General features: G+C 43.3%; 2 protein-coding genes across 7 annotated transcripts in view; both read right to left on the bottom strand.

Annotated features, from left to right (window-relative positions):
* limk1a (LIM domain kinase 1a) overlaps positions 1 to 13,674 on the bottom strand; it is a 56,661-nt gene extending 42,987 nt beyond the window's left edge. The window contains exons 1-2 of the mRNA XM_026191799.1: positions 13,412 to 13,674; positions 7,072 to 7,171 (exon numbers count right to left, since the gene is read on the bottom strand). Of these exons, the coding sequence (XP_026047584.1) occupies positions 7,072 to 7,171; positions 13,412 to 13,469 (158 nt within the window). The 5' untranslated portion in view covers positions 13,470 to 13,674. The remainder of the gene's footprint in view (positions 1 to 7,071; positions 7,172 to 13,411) is intronic.
* Positions 13,675 to 16,627: 2,953 nt separating this feature from the next.
* The window catches only part of elna (elastin a), a 57,939-nt gene continuing 56,479 nt past the window's right edge, over positions 16,628 to 18,087 (bottom strand). For all 6 annotated transcript variants that reach the window (XM_026192591.1, XM_026192592.1, XM_026192597.1 and 3 more), the window contains one exon: positions 16,628 to 18,042. In XM_026192591.1, the coding sequence (XP_026048376.1) occupies positions 17,996 to 18,042 (47 nt within the window). In that variant the 3' untranslated portion in view covers positions 16,628 to 17,995. The remainder of the gene's footprint in view (positions 18,043 to 18,087) is intronic.

Here is an 18,087-nt window from a genome sequence, read left to right as displayed (position 1 = left end):
GGGAAAACTCTCTTTTTACAGACCTCCATCACACACACAGCTTCTCTCCTGTTATTAATTCAACAGTTCTGGTGTGTGTAGCATCACTACATGGTGGAGGAGCAGGGCTGAAAGCTACAAGCTGATATCTGACACCTCAAACAAGTGTGATGGAGCTGACACAGAGCTCACGTCTGAATCAGCTACACGAGGCTCTTGACAGCAGATAACACAAGTAAAAGTGCTTTTACTTTAAAAGTCAGGGTGGAAAAAGCATGCACAGAAACCTGCAGCAGCCCTTCTCAGTCATTTGTAACTCCCTATCTGTGCTCACTGTGCATATAGATACCACAAACCATTGTGGACTCAACCCTTCGCCAGGATGCCCTCCTCAGATTTCCCATTCAGATATCTGGCCAGGAGGAAATCATTAATGACCCACTCAGAGCTGAGTTTCAAGCCAACCCACTGACCAGCTCGGATGAACTGACGAAAACAGGCAAGACTCGAAAACGCAGCTGGACATTTACTACCTTTACAGCCAGTCAAAATCAATAGACAATAAAGCTGAGTCAGTGCAACTATTAAAAGCTACTATCAGTGAAATGTGGCTTTTTGATTACATGTGATGCCCGTTAACAATGACCAAGAAGAGGTCTCCATGCAAATTCTTTGCACTGTAGATGAGATACAGCTGCACTGTGCCACCTGTGACCAGTGGAGGCACTGCGAGTGTGTTTGAATGTAAGCCGATCCAACTGATGACAGCTACACCGTTCGGCCAACAGATTTAGGCAGCAGCACCAGCTCTGTATTAGTATTTGTTTCTGTATAACCCCGAAGATTCTTCAACCTTTAAAATTCTCTTTTTAAAGAATTTATGTCTACACATGTGGTGATATCATCTGAGTAATTTACTGATCAAAATTTAAATGAAGGAAAAACAATGTGGTATTAGAAGAATGTGACCTTTTCAACTGCTCCTCATCTCTGTTCGAAGACAGGTGACTCTGCATTATCCACAGACTGACATTATAAGAAAGACATAACCACCAGGACCTCCATGCCTGCCATTACTTTAGGTTTTCCAGGATATCTCCAATGACCTTTTGCTATATTGACCCTCAAACTTTATTTCAAATACTAAGAATGGGTGAATTAGTAAGTTTTTGTCTTTTTCTACCAGTCCCCATATTAAACACAGTTTCTACCTGTGTGTGGGCAGCTATCGGCCACAGGTGTATAAAATGAAGCATGTAGCCATGGGGTCTGCCTTTACAAAAATTTGTGAAAGAACTGTTTGTTCTAAAGAGCTCCTTAAATTAAGCACTGCTTAAATGGACGTCACCTCTGCAAGTCATTTTGTGAAACTCCTTCCATCCTAGATGGAGCGATCAACTCTAACTTGTATTACTGCAAAGTGTAAGCTTTTAGGAACTCCATCATGAAGTGGCAGAGTGCATAACGTTACACAGTACGTAAAGGGTACAATGCACCTCACCAACGGTCTGCGTGCCGGGAGTTTCATTGCATGTGTTTCCCATGGCCAAGCAGCTGCTGTATATATAATCTTTCGGTGGCCCAGCACATTTGTATAATGTCTGAGGAGTATGCTACAACAGACTGGGAAAAAGTCTTACAAGCACGGACACAATCACAGCAAAGTTGGTTAGCATGCTGCATCCATAAACAGTAAAGGTGGATGAACTACCAAGTACCTCACTTTCACTTCTAAAAATGGGGCAGAGATCTCAGGGTGCCCTGTTCCTAACAGAAGGCCGTATTATCTGTCTTCAGAATACACAAACATTACAAATTGATGTAAAAACTGACCACGGGAGTCTGTTTGAATTGACTCACTTGCAGCCAGCCTCAAGTGGGCACTGGATGAATTGTAGTTTTCATGTCTGTACTTTTTCATGATAGCGCACCCAAATCTGTGAATATACATCGGTGTCTGAGTTGCATTCAGGGTAATGTAGGCAGTGTGGTTGGGAAAGGGGATAACAAAGTGTGGAACAAAAAAACCCCTAAAACACACTAAAAAAAACCTCTGTTTATACAACAGTTTGAAAAGCTGGTTTTCAAACTGCTGAGGATGAATTATAGTACATTTGGAGGAAGTCACATCTGGTAGTCACATCTGTTATACGTGACCATCATTGACCCTGTTTGACCTACAGTGCTTATTTTGGCTTTAGTTAAGACATTTTTAATCCTCACGTCAGTACACTTCATTATTTATGCATTTAATTTACTTCTATGTGTAAACCATTGTGTGCATGTGTTTATATGCACTATTCTGCCTGAGCTGTTTTCTATCTTGGTCAGAACCCACTCAGAAATCATCTTTTCAGTCTCAGATTATTTTTTATTTTCTTAATTAATTATGAAATTAAAAAAAAAAACAAGATAAAGTAATAGTGATCAGAGGCACGGAGGCTGACTTGTGAAGCTTTGAGTGCTTAAACAGCAGGAGGACTCCTCAGCGAGTGGCTGTTTGTTCTCCTGCTTCTCACAAACAAGGTTATCTCCATGAAGGATGTGAGATGAGTAGAGACGAGAGAAAGAGAAGGAAACGTTACATAAGATCATCAGTAAGAAAAGCAGCGACAGCGTTTGTGTCCTGTTAATCAAAAAAACTAAACAGTCATTTAAAAATAAGCCCACTTTTAAAGTTAATAATCTCCACTCGCGAAACTAAGTGACAGTCCTGGACTGTTTATATCCAGTTTAGTTTAATTAGGAAAATATTAAACAATGGATGCTGAATATGGAGCTGCAGAGCAGGAAGAAAAGAGGAAGACCACAGAGAAGCTAAATGGATGTAGCGACGGAGTACACACAGAGGGTTGGTGTGACAGAGGATTTTAGGCATAGGGTGAGATAGAGGCAGATGAGCCGCTGTGGCGACCACTAAAAGGAGTAGCGAAATGATGGAGGAAATCTACAGAATTAATATGTTTACTACAGGGAAATTCCTCCCAGAAATCTACCTGATTATTTCTGGTATTTCATAAAAACACATTTTTCCTTGGCTCTGCCTTGCTGAAGGAATCGATCACCATTAGTGCATCTGAAACATCTGCGACTACGTCTTAATTTGTCTGCTCCGAGCTTCGTGTCACATGACCCAAGGCGGCTGCATTGACTGAATGTTAAGTGACGCCTGCACTTTAACTTTCTTTTAAACTTAGGACAGCATGCAGCAGTCTTAACATAAGAGCTCCTAATGAAAGATATTTAACAGAGAGGATGAAAAGTAACAGGAGACGAACAACACTCTTTGCTTTCCTTTCAGACCATAAAGTCTTTTGTGATAGCTGGAAGCTTGTTTATACAGAAGAAGACTGACCTATTAAATATTAAATCTATTTAATGAATGGATGGATCTGGACTCTAATGCAAGCTCCAACATTTGATATTCAGTTGCAGAAATGTTAAAAACTTCTGTGTTTTGTCTACCAGGATAGGATCAGTTCTGCTCATGAAAATCAATTAAAATTCAAAAATGTTAATAGATTTCTTTCACACAGAGACACACACAGTCTCTCTACCCACACACAACATGGTGTAGTGCAAGTTACCAGAATCTGAGTCAGAAACTAAAACCTGCTTGTTCATTTCTCCAAATCCACGGACTGTAGAAATGTTCATATGGGGGTGGCTTTAGGTTTGACGCAAGAGTTCAACCAACGTATGCTTCATCGGAGTAAGAACGACTCCTTTTGGTTGATTAGGAGAAAAAGTCTTGAGCAACTTCAGGTATGCGAGTGCCTCTATGAGTTGCTCTGGTTTGTGTAAATAAAATTGCGTAACAGGTTTTCAGACAGGTCAAGTCTGAACGTTTCTGTAACTATCTGTAATGAAGTCAAAGTACAGAGAACAGCACTCATATGGCAAACTTAAAGACAATATTTATGTTTTATAAGTATTGTATGTTTTTAGGAATTAAATAAAGTTTTATTTATACATGCTGTTTTTGTTGTTATTGGTCTTTTGCACACTATGGGGCAGTTACCTGCTGGGTTACTGCATTTAAGGGGATTTAAGGGGAAGGGGTTAAATCGTTCAGGTCAAAAATGCAACAGTTAACAATGTAAGGTTAGGCTGCATAACTGATAGTCAACTGGGACAAGAATTGCATGAAGAGGCGAAGGCAAAGTTTGGACTTGTGAGTATTTTGAGCGCACAGCTGTGGAGCACGCGTCAGAAACTGCTTAGGTAATGTGGTAAAGTACCAGCTTATTAGAAAGCTGTTATGGCAAGTCTTGATCACATGACCTCAGAAGCCTACTGGGAACATATGGATGTAAAAGTTGTCTGATGTTTGCTGGTGCTTGTCCACGCAGAGCTCCAAAAGCAAAAACCAGTGGACTCTGAAGCTAATGGAACTGAATTAACAACAGTGCGACACGTGAGTACTTAGAAAAATAGTTAAAAGTCTTGCAGCCATGATGAAATCCAGATGTGATGAGGTCAGAGCATGTCGCAATGGAACTCAGCTTGGGGGTATTTCTTAAGTGATAAAAAACAGGAGCAAACCAGAGATTTCACGTAACCATCCAGAGTGAAAGGAGAGTCAAAGGTCATCCCAAGGTTCCTGACAAAAAATGTAGCAAATGTAGCCAGAGGACCTAGTTTTCATTAAATCTGTCAGGAGCACAAACAAGCACTTCTATAGTCTCTTCATTAAGTTGGAGAAAAAGGTCTACCGTCTAACTTTCAATGGCGCCTGAAGCTTAAAAATATTGTGTGGCTTAAAAGAGAGATACAACTGAATGTTATCTGCACAGCAATGATAGGAAAAGTTTTTAAAAGTGCTCGAAAAGTACTGAAGAGGGAACAAATATAAAAGAAACAATAAAGGTCCCAAAACAGAACCTTGTGGCACACCATAGACAAGAGAAGTGGAAACGGACCTGAATTATTACCCATCTCCACTTTTCTCATACACGATGGGTAAAATAGTTTCATAAAAATAATCGAGTACGCATATTTTGTGAGCAAAATGTTAAAGGAGACACTTATAAGTGAGGCAAATTACAAAATGTAATGGCTTAGGGTTGGAGTTGACTCAGCTCTCAGATTGTTAAATGTCATTTTTCAGAAGCACACATTTGACTGTAAGCCAGTCAGGACTTGTTTAAACCGCTAGTGACTTTGTGTCTATGTGTATCTGCATCTTTTGCAATTTCTTTACTGTGAAGGTGTCATGACATTGTAATTTTACAGGTCAAAACTAGAGAAGATGTCTCAACAGCCACAATGCCAATGTCTGTCTTTGCTCAGTGTTTGTGAATTAGATCACACCCATCTTTAAACACCAAATTTTCATTTTGATCTCAGCTACGCACCTGTAAAGTTTCATTACTGCATCATGTGAAGGTTTCGACATTAGCACTTGTCTGACGCAGGTCTGCAGCCAGGACTACTTTAGGTTATGTCTGTTACAGAATTCATCAAAAACTAAAAGTACAAGAAAACACAGCAAAATCTGAAACTTTACCTTTACCTTCACCCACAAAAAGGAAACGCTTGTGAGAAAAATACAGATCAGATTTAAGGAGATTTTCTTAGAAAAGGTGGTGGGAGGAGGATGCTTGTGTTAGCATTACAGTGAAGAAAGATTAAACAAGGAACAAGATGTGATTATGGGCAATAACACGAAAACGTTTAGCTCCTCGAAATGAAAGAAAACACAAGCAGGCACAGACATGCCTGGGAACGAGTCTGTAACAGTAGCAATTCCAGGAAATGCTGCAGTACAAAGCCTACATTGAAACCACAAAAAACTAAACTTGTTACACAACTTGCCAGCTATTTCTCCCATTTAATATCTTTATTACAGTTTCCCAAGGTGATATGAATAAACTGGTTTATCTAACATCCTGAAACCTGATCATTTTTTAATCGCACAGTCATGTGAAAGATAAAGTTTCTCACGGGACTCTCTGCAGTCCTGTGAAAAATAAATATTCCCCATGATTAACTAGCTCATTAAACCACCTTTAGTAGGAATAACTTTATCAGTCTCTCACATCTCTGTGGAGGAATTTTGACCCACACTTCTTTACAACATTACATCCGTTCATTGAAGTTTGCAAGCATTTTTTTTGCACAGCTCTCTTAAGGTCCCGCCACAACATTTCAGTTCGGTCTGGACTTTGCTGCTGTGTTTGGAATCACTGACCAGTTGCACGACGCAGTTTGCGTCAGTATTTAGCTGTCAGATGGATGGCCTCATATTTGACTCTAGAATACTTTGATGTACAGAGAAGTTAATCATCAGCTTAATAACTAATAGGTGCCCACGTTCTATGCTTGGAAAACAAGCCTAAATAATCACCCTCCACCACCGTGCCTGTTTGCTGCTATGAGGTGTTTGTACATTACAGCCAAACATGCCCAAAGGACATTATTCCAGAAGCCTTGTGGTTTGTTCAGATGAAACCTTTCAAGCCTAAGCCATGCTGTCGGGCTCTTTAACCTACACTGAATGCTTCAGCCCTGTAAACTGATGATCAGACAGACAGTGGATATGATTAGCAACATCCAGCTACTGCTTAGCCTTTATTTTCCTGTGGAACCAGTATTTTAAGAAAGAAAGGGTTTTCACTGGACTGTGGACTCACAGGACTTTTAAACACTGAAAACAGCAAATATTTGGTATTTTTATTTTATTTTCTAGGGTACTTTTATGCCTTATATGTGCAACCATTAACTCACTTCACTCACTCCTTCGCTGTCCTTTAAAGCAGTAATAATGAGTGATATATTAATCACAGTAATATACCATTCAGCAGACACTTGGTAACCGGCTGTTGAACACAGTGGAACATTTAGCAGCTAATTGATAGGCAGAATTCCCCTTCAGGTCGACTCTATGAACAGCGCTAAACGCCAGTGAACTTTTGACCTGTATTTGCTCTAGCTGGATGGACTTGTAGGATGGATAAATAAGCAAGATGCACTGTGATATTTCAGTGTTGTTCCCAAGTGGCCAAAAACTCAGTGAGACTTAAAGACGTGTGTGCACTCAAAGTCTGGGTTTATATGTTGAGTCTGGTTTGCTGTTTGTGCTGAAAGTACCTGAAGCAGACGGTATGCCAGTCATTGTTAAGGGCCTGGAGGTACTGCTCATCGTAGATCCTCTGTTTGCATCCCGCGCACACGGGCAAACTTCCTCCAGCTGTAATGACAGGAGACCGACGTGCTGATATCACCATATTAAAGCTCATTAAACATAAAGTTATAAACAGTTCGCACAAAGAGATGTGTGTTTGTGTCTCTGTCTGTATGCCTTCTCCACCGCTTATCTGGCTATGCAAATTATCACTGCTGGTTTATAACCCAGCTCTAAAAACACACAACTCAAACAAACACACCACACAGCGTCTCCTCCACCGTTACCACCAGAGCAGAAACGATGTACCATCTGAAGGGGCATTTTTAATGAGCATACGGCTCAGCAGGGGCAAAACCACTAATTTGCTGCATTGCCCTGTTTAATAGAAAAACTCTTGTTTATTAAAAAAAATCATAACATTTAAAGAAACACAATTTTTTGCCTAGAATTATAGGATAATATTCAAACTTTGGCAATGAGAAAAATTGAAATATTATGACCAAAAGGCATAAAACATCCAGGTTTCCAAAGGTAGTTATGCTCAGTAATAAAAGGCTTTTATTTTACTTTTCCAAACCTACCTCTAATTGGATGTTTTATCCCTTTTTTCTAGTCATAAACTTTCCATTTTTTTTTTGTTGTTTTGGGTTTTTTCCCCCACAATTTACCTGTACAAAAGGCCACAGAATGAGCCACAGCACAAGTATTAACGATGTTCTACCATAACCTTGCTCGAAAGGGTATGAGGAAACGGTGGAAACACTGTTCTCTTTCAAACATTCGTTTCGGTGTCTCACTATGGGGAACGCTCTCTCAGCGTTGTCCTCAGAAGCCTCTATATCATTACTCCAGCCAGTATTGGCTGGCAGTCGTGACGCTTGCGTCAGGGAGGGGCCACCCTCCTCCCTATAAAAGGGTGTGACGCAGCGTCACCCGCCATTCAATTTCCTCTTCTCGCTTCTTAGAAACCTCATCTCTCCTGACTGCGAACGTGAGTGCTAGCTTAACTGTCCACACGAGCAAGCTAACACCTTGGTCACCGGGCGCCAGCACGGCTCGCGTTTCGAGTCGCCTGCTCTTCACCACAGAGCCAGGTCGGAGAGTGTGTTAGCTGCCACCACGCATCTAGCACAACAGTTAGCTGATCAAGCTAACTGTCTTTGCTACACACGGTCACCAAGCCAAGTAGCACAAGCGCTAGCCACCACACTAGCCAGGTCATACTAGCTCACCATAGCTACCCGACCGAGAGAAGAAACAAAAAAAAAAAAAAAAGGGGATCAGCGTTAGCCATCCAGCCATTCCAAGCTAGCTACACCAAGCTTCCTTAATATGGCAGACTGCAAACCGCTGCCCAGAATTTGCCCCTGCGGTTGCAAAATCTCAGGTTCAGATACACATGACGCGTGTGTGATGTGCCTCGGGCTGCAACACGCCCAAGCGGCTATTTCCACACCGGGTATATGCGAACACTGCGCTCGCTTCACCCTAAAAAGCCTTCGGGTCTGCTATCACATGCCGGCATTTTTCAGTTGGGAAGATATCTCCCATTCAGAAAATGCCTGCAGATGCTGGGATTAATGGCGTCTTCACTGGCAGTCATTCCACTAGGCAGACTGCATATGAGGGAATTTCAGCGATGGGTTGCATCACTGAGACTGAATCGAAAGCGCCATACCCACCGCTATATCAGAGTGACAGCAGACTGCGCTGCAGCACTCCACTGTTGGAGAAATCCCACATTTCTCACTCAGGGGGTGTCACTGGGAGCTGTCACAGCCAGAAAGGTGGTGACCACGGACGCGAGTCTCACGGGTTGGGGTGCCACTCACGAGGGCAGAGCAGTGAGCGGCAGCTGGGACTCACAACAGAGGGGTGCTCATATAAATTGGCTAGAATTGCTAGCAGCTTTTCTAGCACTGAGACACTTCCTTCCCCTGTTGAGAAACCACCATGTTCTGATCAGAACAGACAACACCACTGTTGTGGCATACATCAACAGACAGGGCGGGTTACGTTCCCGTCCTTTGCACATGCTGGCTCGCAGACTGATCATGTGGAGCAGCATCAATCTGTTGTCACTGAGAGCCACTCACATTCCAGGAGCCCTGAACTTGGGAGCAGACTTAATGTCCAGGGGAAACCCGCAGTACGGGGACTGGACCCTGCACCCACATGTGGTGACCCAAATCTGGACCCGCTTTGGCCAGCCACAGGTCGATCTGTTTGCCTCGAGGGAGAACGCTCAGTGTCCACTGTATTTCTCCCTGGGGGACCAGGAGGCTCCGCTAGGGGTAGACGCATTAGCTCACAACTGGCCACATGCTCTGCTTTATGCGTTCCCTCCACTGGCCTTAATTTCTCCCACTCTAACCAGAGTGAGAGAGAGAGGGCTAACAATGATACTGATCGCCCCAAGGTGGATGAGGTCCCATTGGTTAGCGGAGATCATGCCACTCTTGTGGAGTGAACCTTGGCCTCTCCCTCTCCGACGAGACCTAGTCTCCCAAGCCAGGGGGGAGATTTTTCACCCTCACCCCGAGCGCCTCGCCCCGTGGGCTTGGCCCGTGAGAGGTTGAATCTGAGTACGGCAGGACTCCCCCAGGGTGTTATAGCCACTATTCAGAGTGCTAGAGCCCCCTCCACAAGATCATTGTATGAGAACAAGTGGAGGGTATTTGAGGAATGGTGTGGAAAGTCTCACACTCTCTCCTTTCAGTGCTCTGTGACAACAATTCTCTCCTTTCTCCAAGAACTGTTAGATAAAGGAAAGGCCTTTTCCACAATTAAAGTATATCTAGCAGCCATTTCAGCCTGCCATGTGGGCGTCGTAGATGGCCCGGTGAGCCATCACCCGCTAGTCTGCCGTTTCATGAAAGGGGCACGACGGCTCCACCCAGTGTCTAAACCTCTCGTTCCCACGTGGGATTTATCCCTGGTGCTGGGGGCAGTTTCACAGCCACCATTTGAACCACTAAACCAGGTGGAAATAAAAATCCTGTCTTTGAAGACTGCATTGCTCCTGGCCCTCGCATCTGCGAAGCGTGTCAGTGATATTCATGCGCTGTCAATACACAAAGAGTGCACCCGCTTCACACGGGATAACTCTAGAGTCACACTCAGGCCAAATCCGGCCTTTGTGCCCAAAAACCCTTATCTTCAATGCACCCCATTGGAGCTGGAAGCTTTTTGCCCTCCTCCTTTCTCCTCCCCTGAACAGGAGCGCCTACATGCTCTCTGTCCAGTCAGGGCTTTATGTACCTATATGGAGAGAACGAAGGTTTTCAGGAGGTCGGATCAGCTGTTTGTTTCCTGGGCTAAACCACATCTTGGCAAGCCCGTTAGCAAACAACGCATTTCCCACTGGATTGTTGAGGCGATCCAATTGGCTTATTCCAGCACGGGTCTGCCCCCCCCGGAGGGGCTTCGTGCTCATTCTGCCAGAGGGATGGCAACCTCTTGGGCCCTTTTTAGGGGTGTCTCTATAGAAGAGATATGTGCAGCTGCGAGCTGGGCTTCACCTTTGACCTTTGCAAGGTTTTACAGGTTGGATGTCACTGCACCGTCTCTAGCCCACACTGTGTTAAGTGTGGGTCCCCACGAGACCTCCTAAATTGGCAGTCAGTCGTTCAGATGGGCTTATCTGGCAATACGGGAGTCTGCATATCCCCATAGTGAGACACCGAAACGAATGTTTGAAAGAGAACTTGAGGTTACTCTATTCCGTAACCCCTGTTCTCTGATAACATGAGTGAGGTGTCTCACCAGATCACCCTCCTTGCACGAAGCGAGGAAGAGGTGAGCTTATCTTGAATGGCGGGTGACGCTGCGTCACACCCTTTTATAGGGAGGAGGGTGGCCCCTCCCTGACGCAAGCGTCACGACTGCCAGCCAATACTGGCTGGAGTAATGATATAGAGGCTTCTGAGGACAACGCTGAGAGAGCGTTCCCCATAGTGAGACACCTCACTCATGTTATCAGAGAACAGGGGTTACGGAATAGAGTAACCTCAAGTTTTGGCAGCTCTACAGCTGCTCTATAGTGTAATGGTTTACACATATCTCTATCACGCGAAAGATACCTGGTTCAGTCCCAGAGGAGAGACAGACTCACTTGGGTGTCACATCTAGTGTGAGAATCTGCCACGTCAAACATGTGGAGCTCCCTGCTGTGGCGACCCCTTTGTGAATAAGGGAGCAGCTGAAATGAGCTATTCTATTAAGCAAGCTTGGCTAACAAGTCCAAAACTAATCGAGTGTAGAAATCAGGGTGATGATGATGCTGCATTGTATTTGCCTCGGAACTTCAGATTAAGGGGGGCCATTCCAGATGAAAATTCCCAACTGGAAACTCAGAAATTCCTACTTTCAAATTCAAATTTAACGCACCATGAGTGTGGAGGCGTGGGTGCGTGTTGTAAAAGCAGGAAACGACACAAAGAAACTAAAGAGAAACTGAGATGATGCATAAAATGATGGCAGGTAGATGTACGCTTTTAAAATAATGTAGTTATCATCAAAACTGCTAATAACATAGTTAATAACATAGTTATTAGCAGGCTAATAACATGCCTGCTAATAACATTTTATATTTTCCTTACAATTTAAACCAGACATCGGCTTTCTTCTACTTCTTTCCTGATAAGAGTCGTTTCCATGAGAGGAATCTTATTAGCTGCAGATCAAAGATTCCACCTCTTAGGAAAATCTTCATTATGATTAGAGTTTCAGGAAAAAAGCAATTTGGCAGAGTTGGGACGATTTATCCTGCAGTAAGGGTTCATCTGGTGCAAAGGGCGAGGCGGCGGCCAACGTTATGCTGTGTTAGATGCATTTGTTGCCTGAGTTAATTTGCCTAAAAAAAGTCACACGGCAAGACTCAGTGAGTAACAGCAAACACAAACATGGCAGCCAGTTGAAAGCATTCCATCCGTGGGGATGCTGTTTTGATTTGTAAAGAATAAAACTGCACAGATGCTACTGCTTCAGGTTCCCCCGCATTACTCTCACTGCTGAGCTCCTGAACTTGCGGTACACCCAAGAGTAACATCACGACTGTCACCTCAGAGTAACAGCCGAGCGTAGCACCTCTTCATCATGGCATTTCAACAAGAAGTAACAAGAGTACTTCTCCACATACAAAGCAGCTATAAAGAGGCCCAATTTTGACCAAGGTTAAGTTCAAAAGTGCCACAATATGAAATCTGGATACTGGTGGAAGAGTCTTGATAAAACTTAACTCTGCACAACAGCTTCAATTATTCATCCATCCTGTGAACTGAAAGCCATTTTGGCAGAGTTTTGGGTGCTGATGTCTGGTGCTAATGCTTTTCTTCTTCACTCCTCCAGCCTTCTCTCTTTAAACACTTTTTTACCATCTTTTTTTAAAAATTTTTTATAGCATTTTTTATTGTGGAGCATTTCTCTGCATGATCTCTTTCCTCCTGTTGACTTCAGACAGGGCTGCCAAGGCAAACAGAAACACACCTACATTCTGGCACAAACTGTAAAACCTGTGCAGGTACAGGTGCGTACGCCCCGCCCGCTCTGACCTAAAGCAGACACTTCCAGATTAGCTAACCACACTGCAATGCAAAGTGAAACCTTACATAGGACGCCCATTGTTCACCTCAGTGAAGCTGACTGACAGCTCGGTGTGCACAGTTATCTCACACCACATGCCAAAATACACACACATAGATCAACAATGTGGTTTACCAGCTGTTCGAGCCATAGCTTCCTGAATCACTATCCAGAAAACAATGAATTAAAAAAACATACAATTAAAACAGCTTCATTAATAATGAGATCAGAAGGTTATCTGGCTGCTTTAAACGATTAAATCTACACCGGTCACACACCTAAGTTAATCATGGAGTCTGTGGGAGTCTTAGTTTGGTGCAGGCACAACAGGAAACTCTGCCATCTGTGTGTTTTCACACAGCATGAAGGAAGCTCTTAAAGGACAGTTACTTCTCACGTAACAACCTGTTTATAAGCACTGCATGCTGGATTATTGGAGAAGGCTGGCGGCAGATGAAGAGTGCGGTGGTGGCCTGAGGGTGAACGTTGCATACAAACATGCTGGCCGCATCCACTCGAAGAATGGCTTCATCTGCGGCACAGCCTGGCGCTCCCTGCACACGAACCTATTTCTGTACAGTAAACACAGAAACGGTGCAGTGTGCAGCTTTTTTTTTCTGTTGGAGCATCTTCTGCGTTTCGAGGAGCAGGGAGTGCGCCGTGGTCTCCGCATCGCCCGCCCCAAAAGCCGAAGCGCGTAACCAGCACGCAGGTCCTTACCTTCCTCCTCTCCCATGCGTTCGTCCTTCCAGGTGCAACAGAGCAGCATCAACCTCATTCACACGCGGAGCTCCGGGAGAGAGCCAACTGCCTCTGCTCGACGGATAAACGGTGTTCACCGACACACACCGCAACGCGCCCGGGGGTCGTGTCGCTGCGCGTCGGTCGCTCCCTGCGGCGGCCCACACAGCTTCCTTCTGCCCGCTGCCTGCACGTTTCTGCGGCGCTTCATTCAAGAGAGGCGCTGACCAATGAAGCTGCCGAGCAGTGCGGAGGAAACAGGGGGCTGGCCAACCACAAACACGCCCTGCTTAATAAAGTCTGGTGGAGGAGGGACGGAGGGGAGAGGGGTAGGTGGGGGGAGACGGCGCAGAAACGCCACCATAGTAACTACAAGATAACTACAAGTAGACAGAGTGCGCTCTTGTAGAAAGGCAGGTAAAATATTAACGCGTTGATGCGTGATAGTGGCGAAAGGGGTTGAGATATGGGATAGGTGGAGGTGCTGGAAGTAGCTGCTAAGTGTCTCATAGAAGTGCAAACAAAGTGTAAGCAAAGGGTGCAACATAAAAAGAAGCTGTAACGAAGGGAAATAAAATGAAGTGGTTGGCTGGTTTTAAACCCATGAAGGCAAATCTAAAAGCAGCTGCAGTGTAGTCAGGAGTATAAAAACTGAGGTTTTATTAGATGTCTAAATCGTGAAATTTGCTGTTCATGAGATTAACTGGGGATTAATTTAGGAGCCATAAAATCAGTTAGCTCTGCGAAGAAGTGTAAAGCAGGCACGAAACGGAAGCCTGAGCGCACAATTCAGAAATTACAAAATGGTAATTACTGATTTTAGTCATTGCTTAAATGCAACGCAGTCAACACGTCCATTTTCCTTTATGGTTCAGTGTAACACACGGATTCTGTGTGTACAGCATGATTATATCACCGAATCATCTCTGAATTTCAATTGTACAAAGCACAGAACCACAGCAGAATGCAAACATAAAAAATATTTTTAATTCAAACCTTCTTCAGTCTGGAATTTTTAACATACCTGCACAAAGGGCCACAAGTGAAACAGCAGCGTTTGTAGTGTGAAATTTATATATTTATCTTTATCTTATTCTTCCCAGTTAAATTTACCCTTCGTTCTAATTTGTGTTGTACAGTTATTTCATTTTTAACCTTAATTTATATTTTATTCCTTCCTAGTTAAATTTACCCTTTTTAATTTTTCATATTTATTTCCTATCTTATTCATAGCCTTTTCCTTTTTTGTTCTCTTTAGGTCACGAGCAGTTGTCCAAGCATTTCACTACATATCGTACTGTGTATGACTGTGTACGTGACAAATAAAATTTGAATTTGAATTTGAATTTGAATTTGAAATATCAAAGGACCAGAGTGTAAGAACAATCAAATATAACTAGCTTCAGTTAAAAGAACCCAATCAGCCACCGTCTCACAGCAATTCTGAAACGCACAGAAATTAGTGCCAATTTCACACAACAAATACGGAGGCGAGTTGAGGTGCAGGTCTACCATGTGACACTAGAGTGGACATAAAATGGCAAACTCAAATTCAAATGCAGACAGACTATCAACCTATTGGAATAAATCTGAGTGAGACCTATAAGACATGGTTCTGATTGGATATTATTGCCATTGGTCATGGTCATGTGATCTATCACAGACGATTTAAGATGGTGCCGTCCTACGTGTCATTATCTGAAGAAAAGCAGACGTAGTCGAAACGTCACACACTACTAGATGCAATAAATAAGGAAGCTGGAGCTCTGCAGTGTGTGTTAATTCTTTTCTATGTTTACATTTTTTCGGCTCTGCACCTGCTCCACGTGGTGGTGACGATGGATCCCCCCCCCCCCCCCCCTTTTTTTTTTTTGTAACTCTGAGTGAGTCTGGATGACCTCAACACCTCTGTAACACGTCTCTTTGCAGTAAGGGACTCACTTCCACTGGATGACTTATGTAAATGTAGACGGCAACAGGTTTGTATAATTAGGTTTGTAGTATTAACATGTAATTGCCAGCAGATTCATAGCAGACTGATTCAGTCTTATCGCACTAAAGACAGCAATAAAATGGTAACGAGGACGGCAGCTCACTGCGGGTGGTTGCATACCCGGTCTCCGTCTTCAAAGCACACAAATCACAGTAATCTTGCTTATACTGCAGTCTCCAAACACTGTTTTCTCATGTGTGAGTATAGCATTAGTGGACACCAAGTTGAAATATTTTTGCTTAAAACTCCTCATTGCTTAGACATGATGAACTTAACGCTTCTTAAAGCTACCTGCAGCCGGCAGTGTGCAAAATATACACAGAGCAATGCACGCTTTAACAAAAATTCTCAGTTTATGTGGGCTATCATTATTATTATTATTATTAAATATATTTATTTCCCAAGGGGCTTCCTGCAATTAGACACATTTTTTGATATTAAAAAAAACTTATTTTTTTTCTTCAAGAATCAGTGTCGCTGGTTCAGCGTCAGGAGTGTTGGTATGGGGAGATGGGAGTGGGATAGCTAAGCCAGGGCCAGAGGTTTGATCTGTTTGTCCCAGCGGCAGGTCGCCAGGTAACTGATTTAGTACACGTATGTACAAAGGGTTTGCCTACACCGATTACATGTTGCCTAAAGTAACACAAACACATTATTTCCTGTTAGAAATTAAGCAAGCTAACTAACACTAGGAAAATCAAGCAAATAGATTTACAGAAATGTGTAATTGCCAGCTGTAGAAAAACAGAATTCGACTAGAGTTTCACAGTGACATTGTTTTATGTCTGCAGTAAAGCCTCTGCTCCTGGAACAACAGTGTAAGCTACTTTTACAGGATGTGGATCACGGGTCAGTGGCTCTCCCAGGAGATCTTCAGGGAACAGCAGTATGAGTTCATTACTTCCAGCTGGCACAATAAGAACACAGCTCATAGTGGCCATACTCTGGCAAAGTGTTCGCACCTAACCTGAGGTTTGTTTTCATTATAGAGAAGAAATCCTTCACATACAATAAATCTGATAAGTGATTCATTTTTCCTAGTGGAACAATAACAGAACTCATATGAAAAAAAAGCTCTAAAACAGGCAGGACTTGAACCCAGGTTATTGTTCCAGCGTTGGACTGATTCGACACTCCCCACCGGGTGATTTTGATCAGCCCTCAGGACGGACAGGAAGAAGTAATGAATAAGAAGACGCGTGTTCTTTAAACACATTTTATTTTGTTATTTGTTAAAGCAAATAAAATGCCGGGATGTCCGGGAACAAGTCACATGTGTGCCGTGGAAACATAAAAAGTGCAAAACCACACTGTTCCTCCTTATAAAAACAGTTTTAAATAAAGATGAAGACTATCCCACGCCACATAAGACAAGGTCTGACCCAGCGAGGCTCAAAGACAGTTCTTACACAGCACCGAGTGAAGGAACTGAAGCCATCAAATTAGTACAAAATACAGTACACAGTTACGGGAAGAGATAGGGGTCACTTGGCAACAGCGCTCATGAACCTTTGGTCAGTAAAGCCTTTGGTTTTGTTTTTTTTAAAGCAGCTCAAGTAAATAAAGAACAGGGATTTTGTGCCTCACATAAACACAGCGGCATTCCCATTAAAACAAAGTATTAATCTGTATTACAGTTAATAACAGTGAATAAATGCAAAAGCAAAGGATTGTTTTTTTTAATGCTCACACATTCCTGATAACAAAAAAGCTATGAGTCAAATCATGGTGCCGCAAATCTTGAATAATGACCAGTTACATAAATGTAAATGAGACTAAACATTTGAAGCAGACTTAAACACGACACATAATGAAACACACACGCACATACACGTCGCGTACATACCAAAGCAGTGTCTGATTGATATTTAAACCCACTGCTTTTTGACTGTCTTCAGCAGAAAGTGTTTGGCAACATTTAACACAAAAAAGCTGAGAACACTGAACTGCACAGCAACAAGAATCAGCAAAGTTGGTGAGAGCAGATGGGTTGGCTGGAGCCCCAGTTACCACCGCTTTATACCCAGCAGGCCTAAAAATGTCAGCAGAGAAAATGGGGAGCCAGGAACCGCACTGACATTGGATGGATATCATCAGATTTCGGCCTAGCTATGACCAACCCCACCCCTGTGACAGGTCAGAGAGGAGCAGATGAGCCCTGTGCTGCCCAGTGAGACGGATCACCTTGATTTAGTTTAGGATTAAAGCAGAAAGGGAAATCACTTGTGGGTGACATTGACAGCCGATGGTACAGACAGAGTTTCAAACAAACAATACACACACGTGCAGGCGTGTGTGCACGGACGCAGCGACACATGGTGGGCCGGTGCGGTACAGAATTAACTTGGTTAACTTGAACACGTTAATGATTAAAAGGCACTGTCAATAACATACGTCACATGTACAAAATTCTGGGTCGGTGGGTTTGTGTAAAAACAGACACTGAAGTCAAGTAAGTAAAAACAAACATCTTTACAGGTTGTCTAATGGGGCTTTGCATATAAAATGTACATTCTCGATCATGCAGTAGCACCATGGTTTCTTGAGGTCACTGGATCTCGAGAGATCCTCTACTTCCTCCTCCCACAGTATTTGCCCTGGCATCCTGCAACGCCACCTACAGCAAACACCGGCAACATTTTAGCCTTTGCAGCAACTTCTG

The sequence above is a fragment of the Astatotilapia calliptera genome, chromosome 14 (assembly GCF_900246225.1).
Source record: "Astatotilapia calliptera chromosome 14, fAstCal1.2, whole genome shotgun sequence".
NCBI classification, from domain to species: domain Eukaryota; kingdom Metazoa; phylum Chordata; class Actinopteri; order Cichliformes; family Cichlidae; genus Astatotilapia; species Astatotilapia calliptera.
Note: the sequence above shows the minus strand (reverse complement) of the source record. Positions and strands in the feature narration are given on the sequence as shown.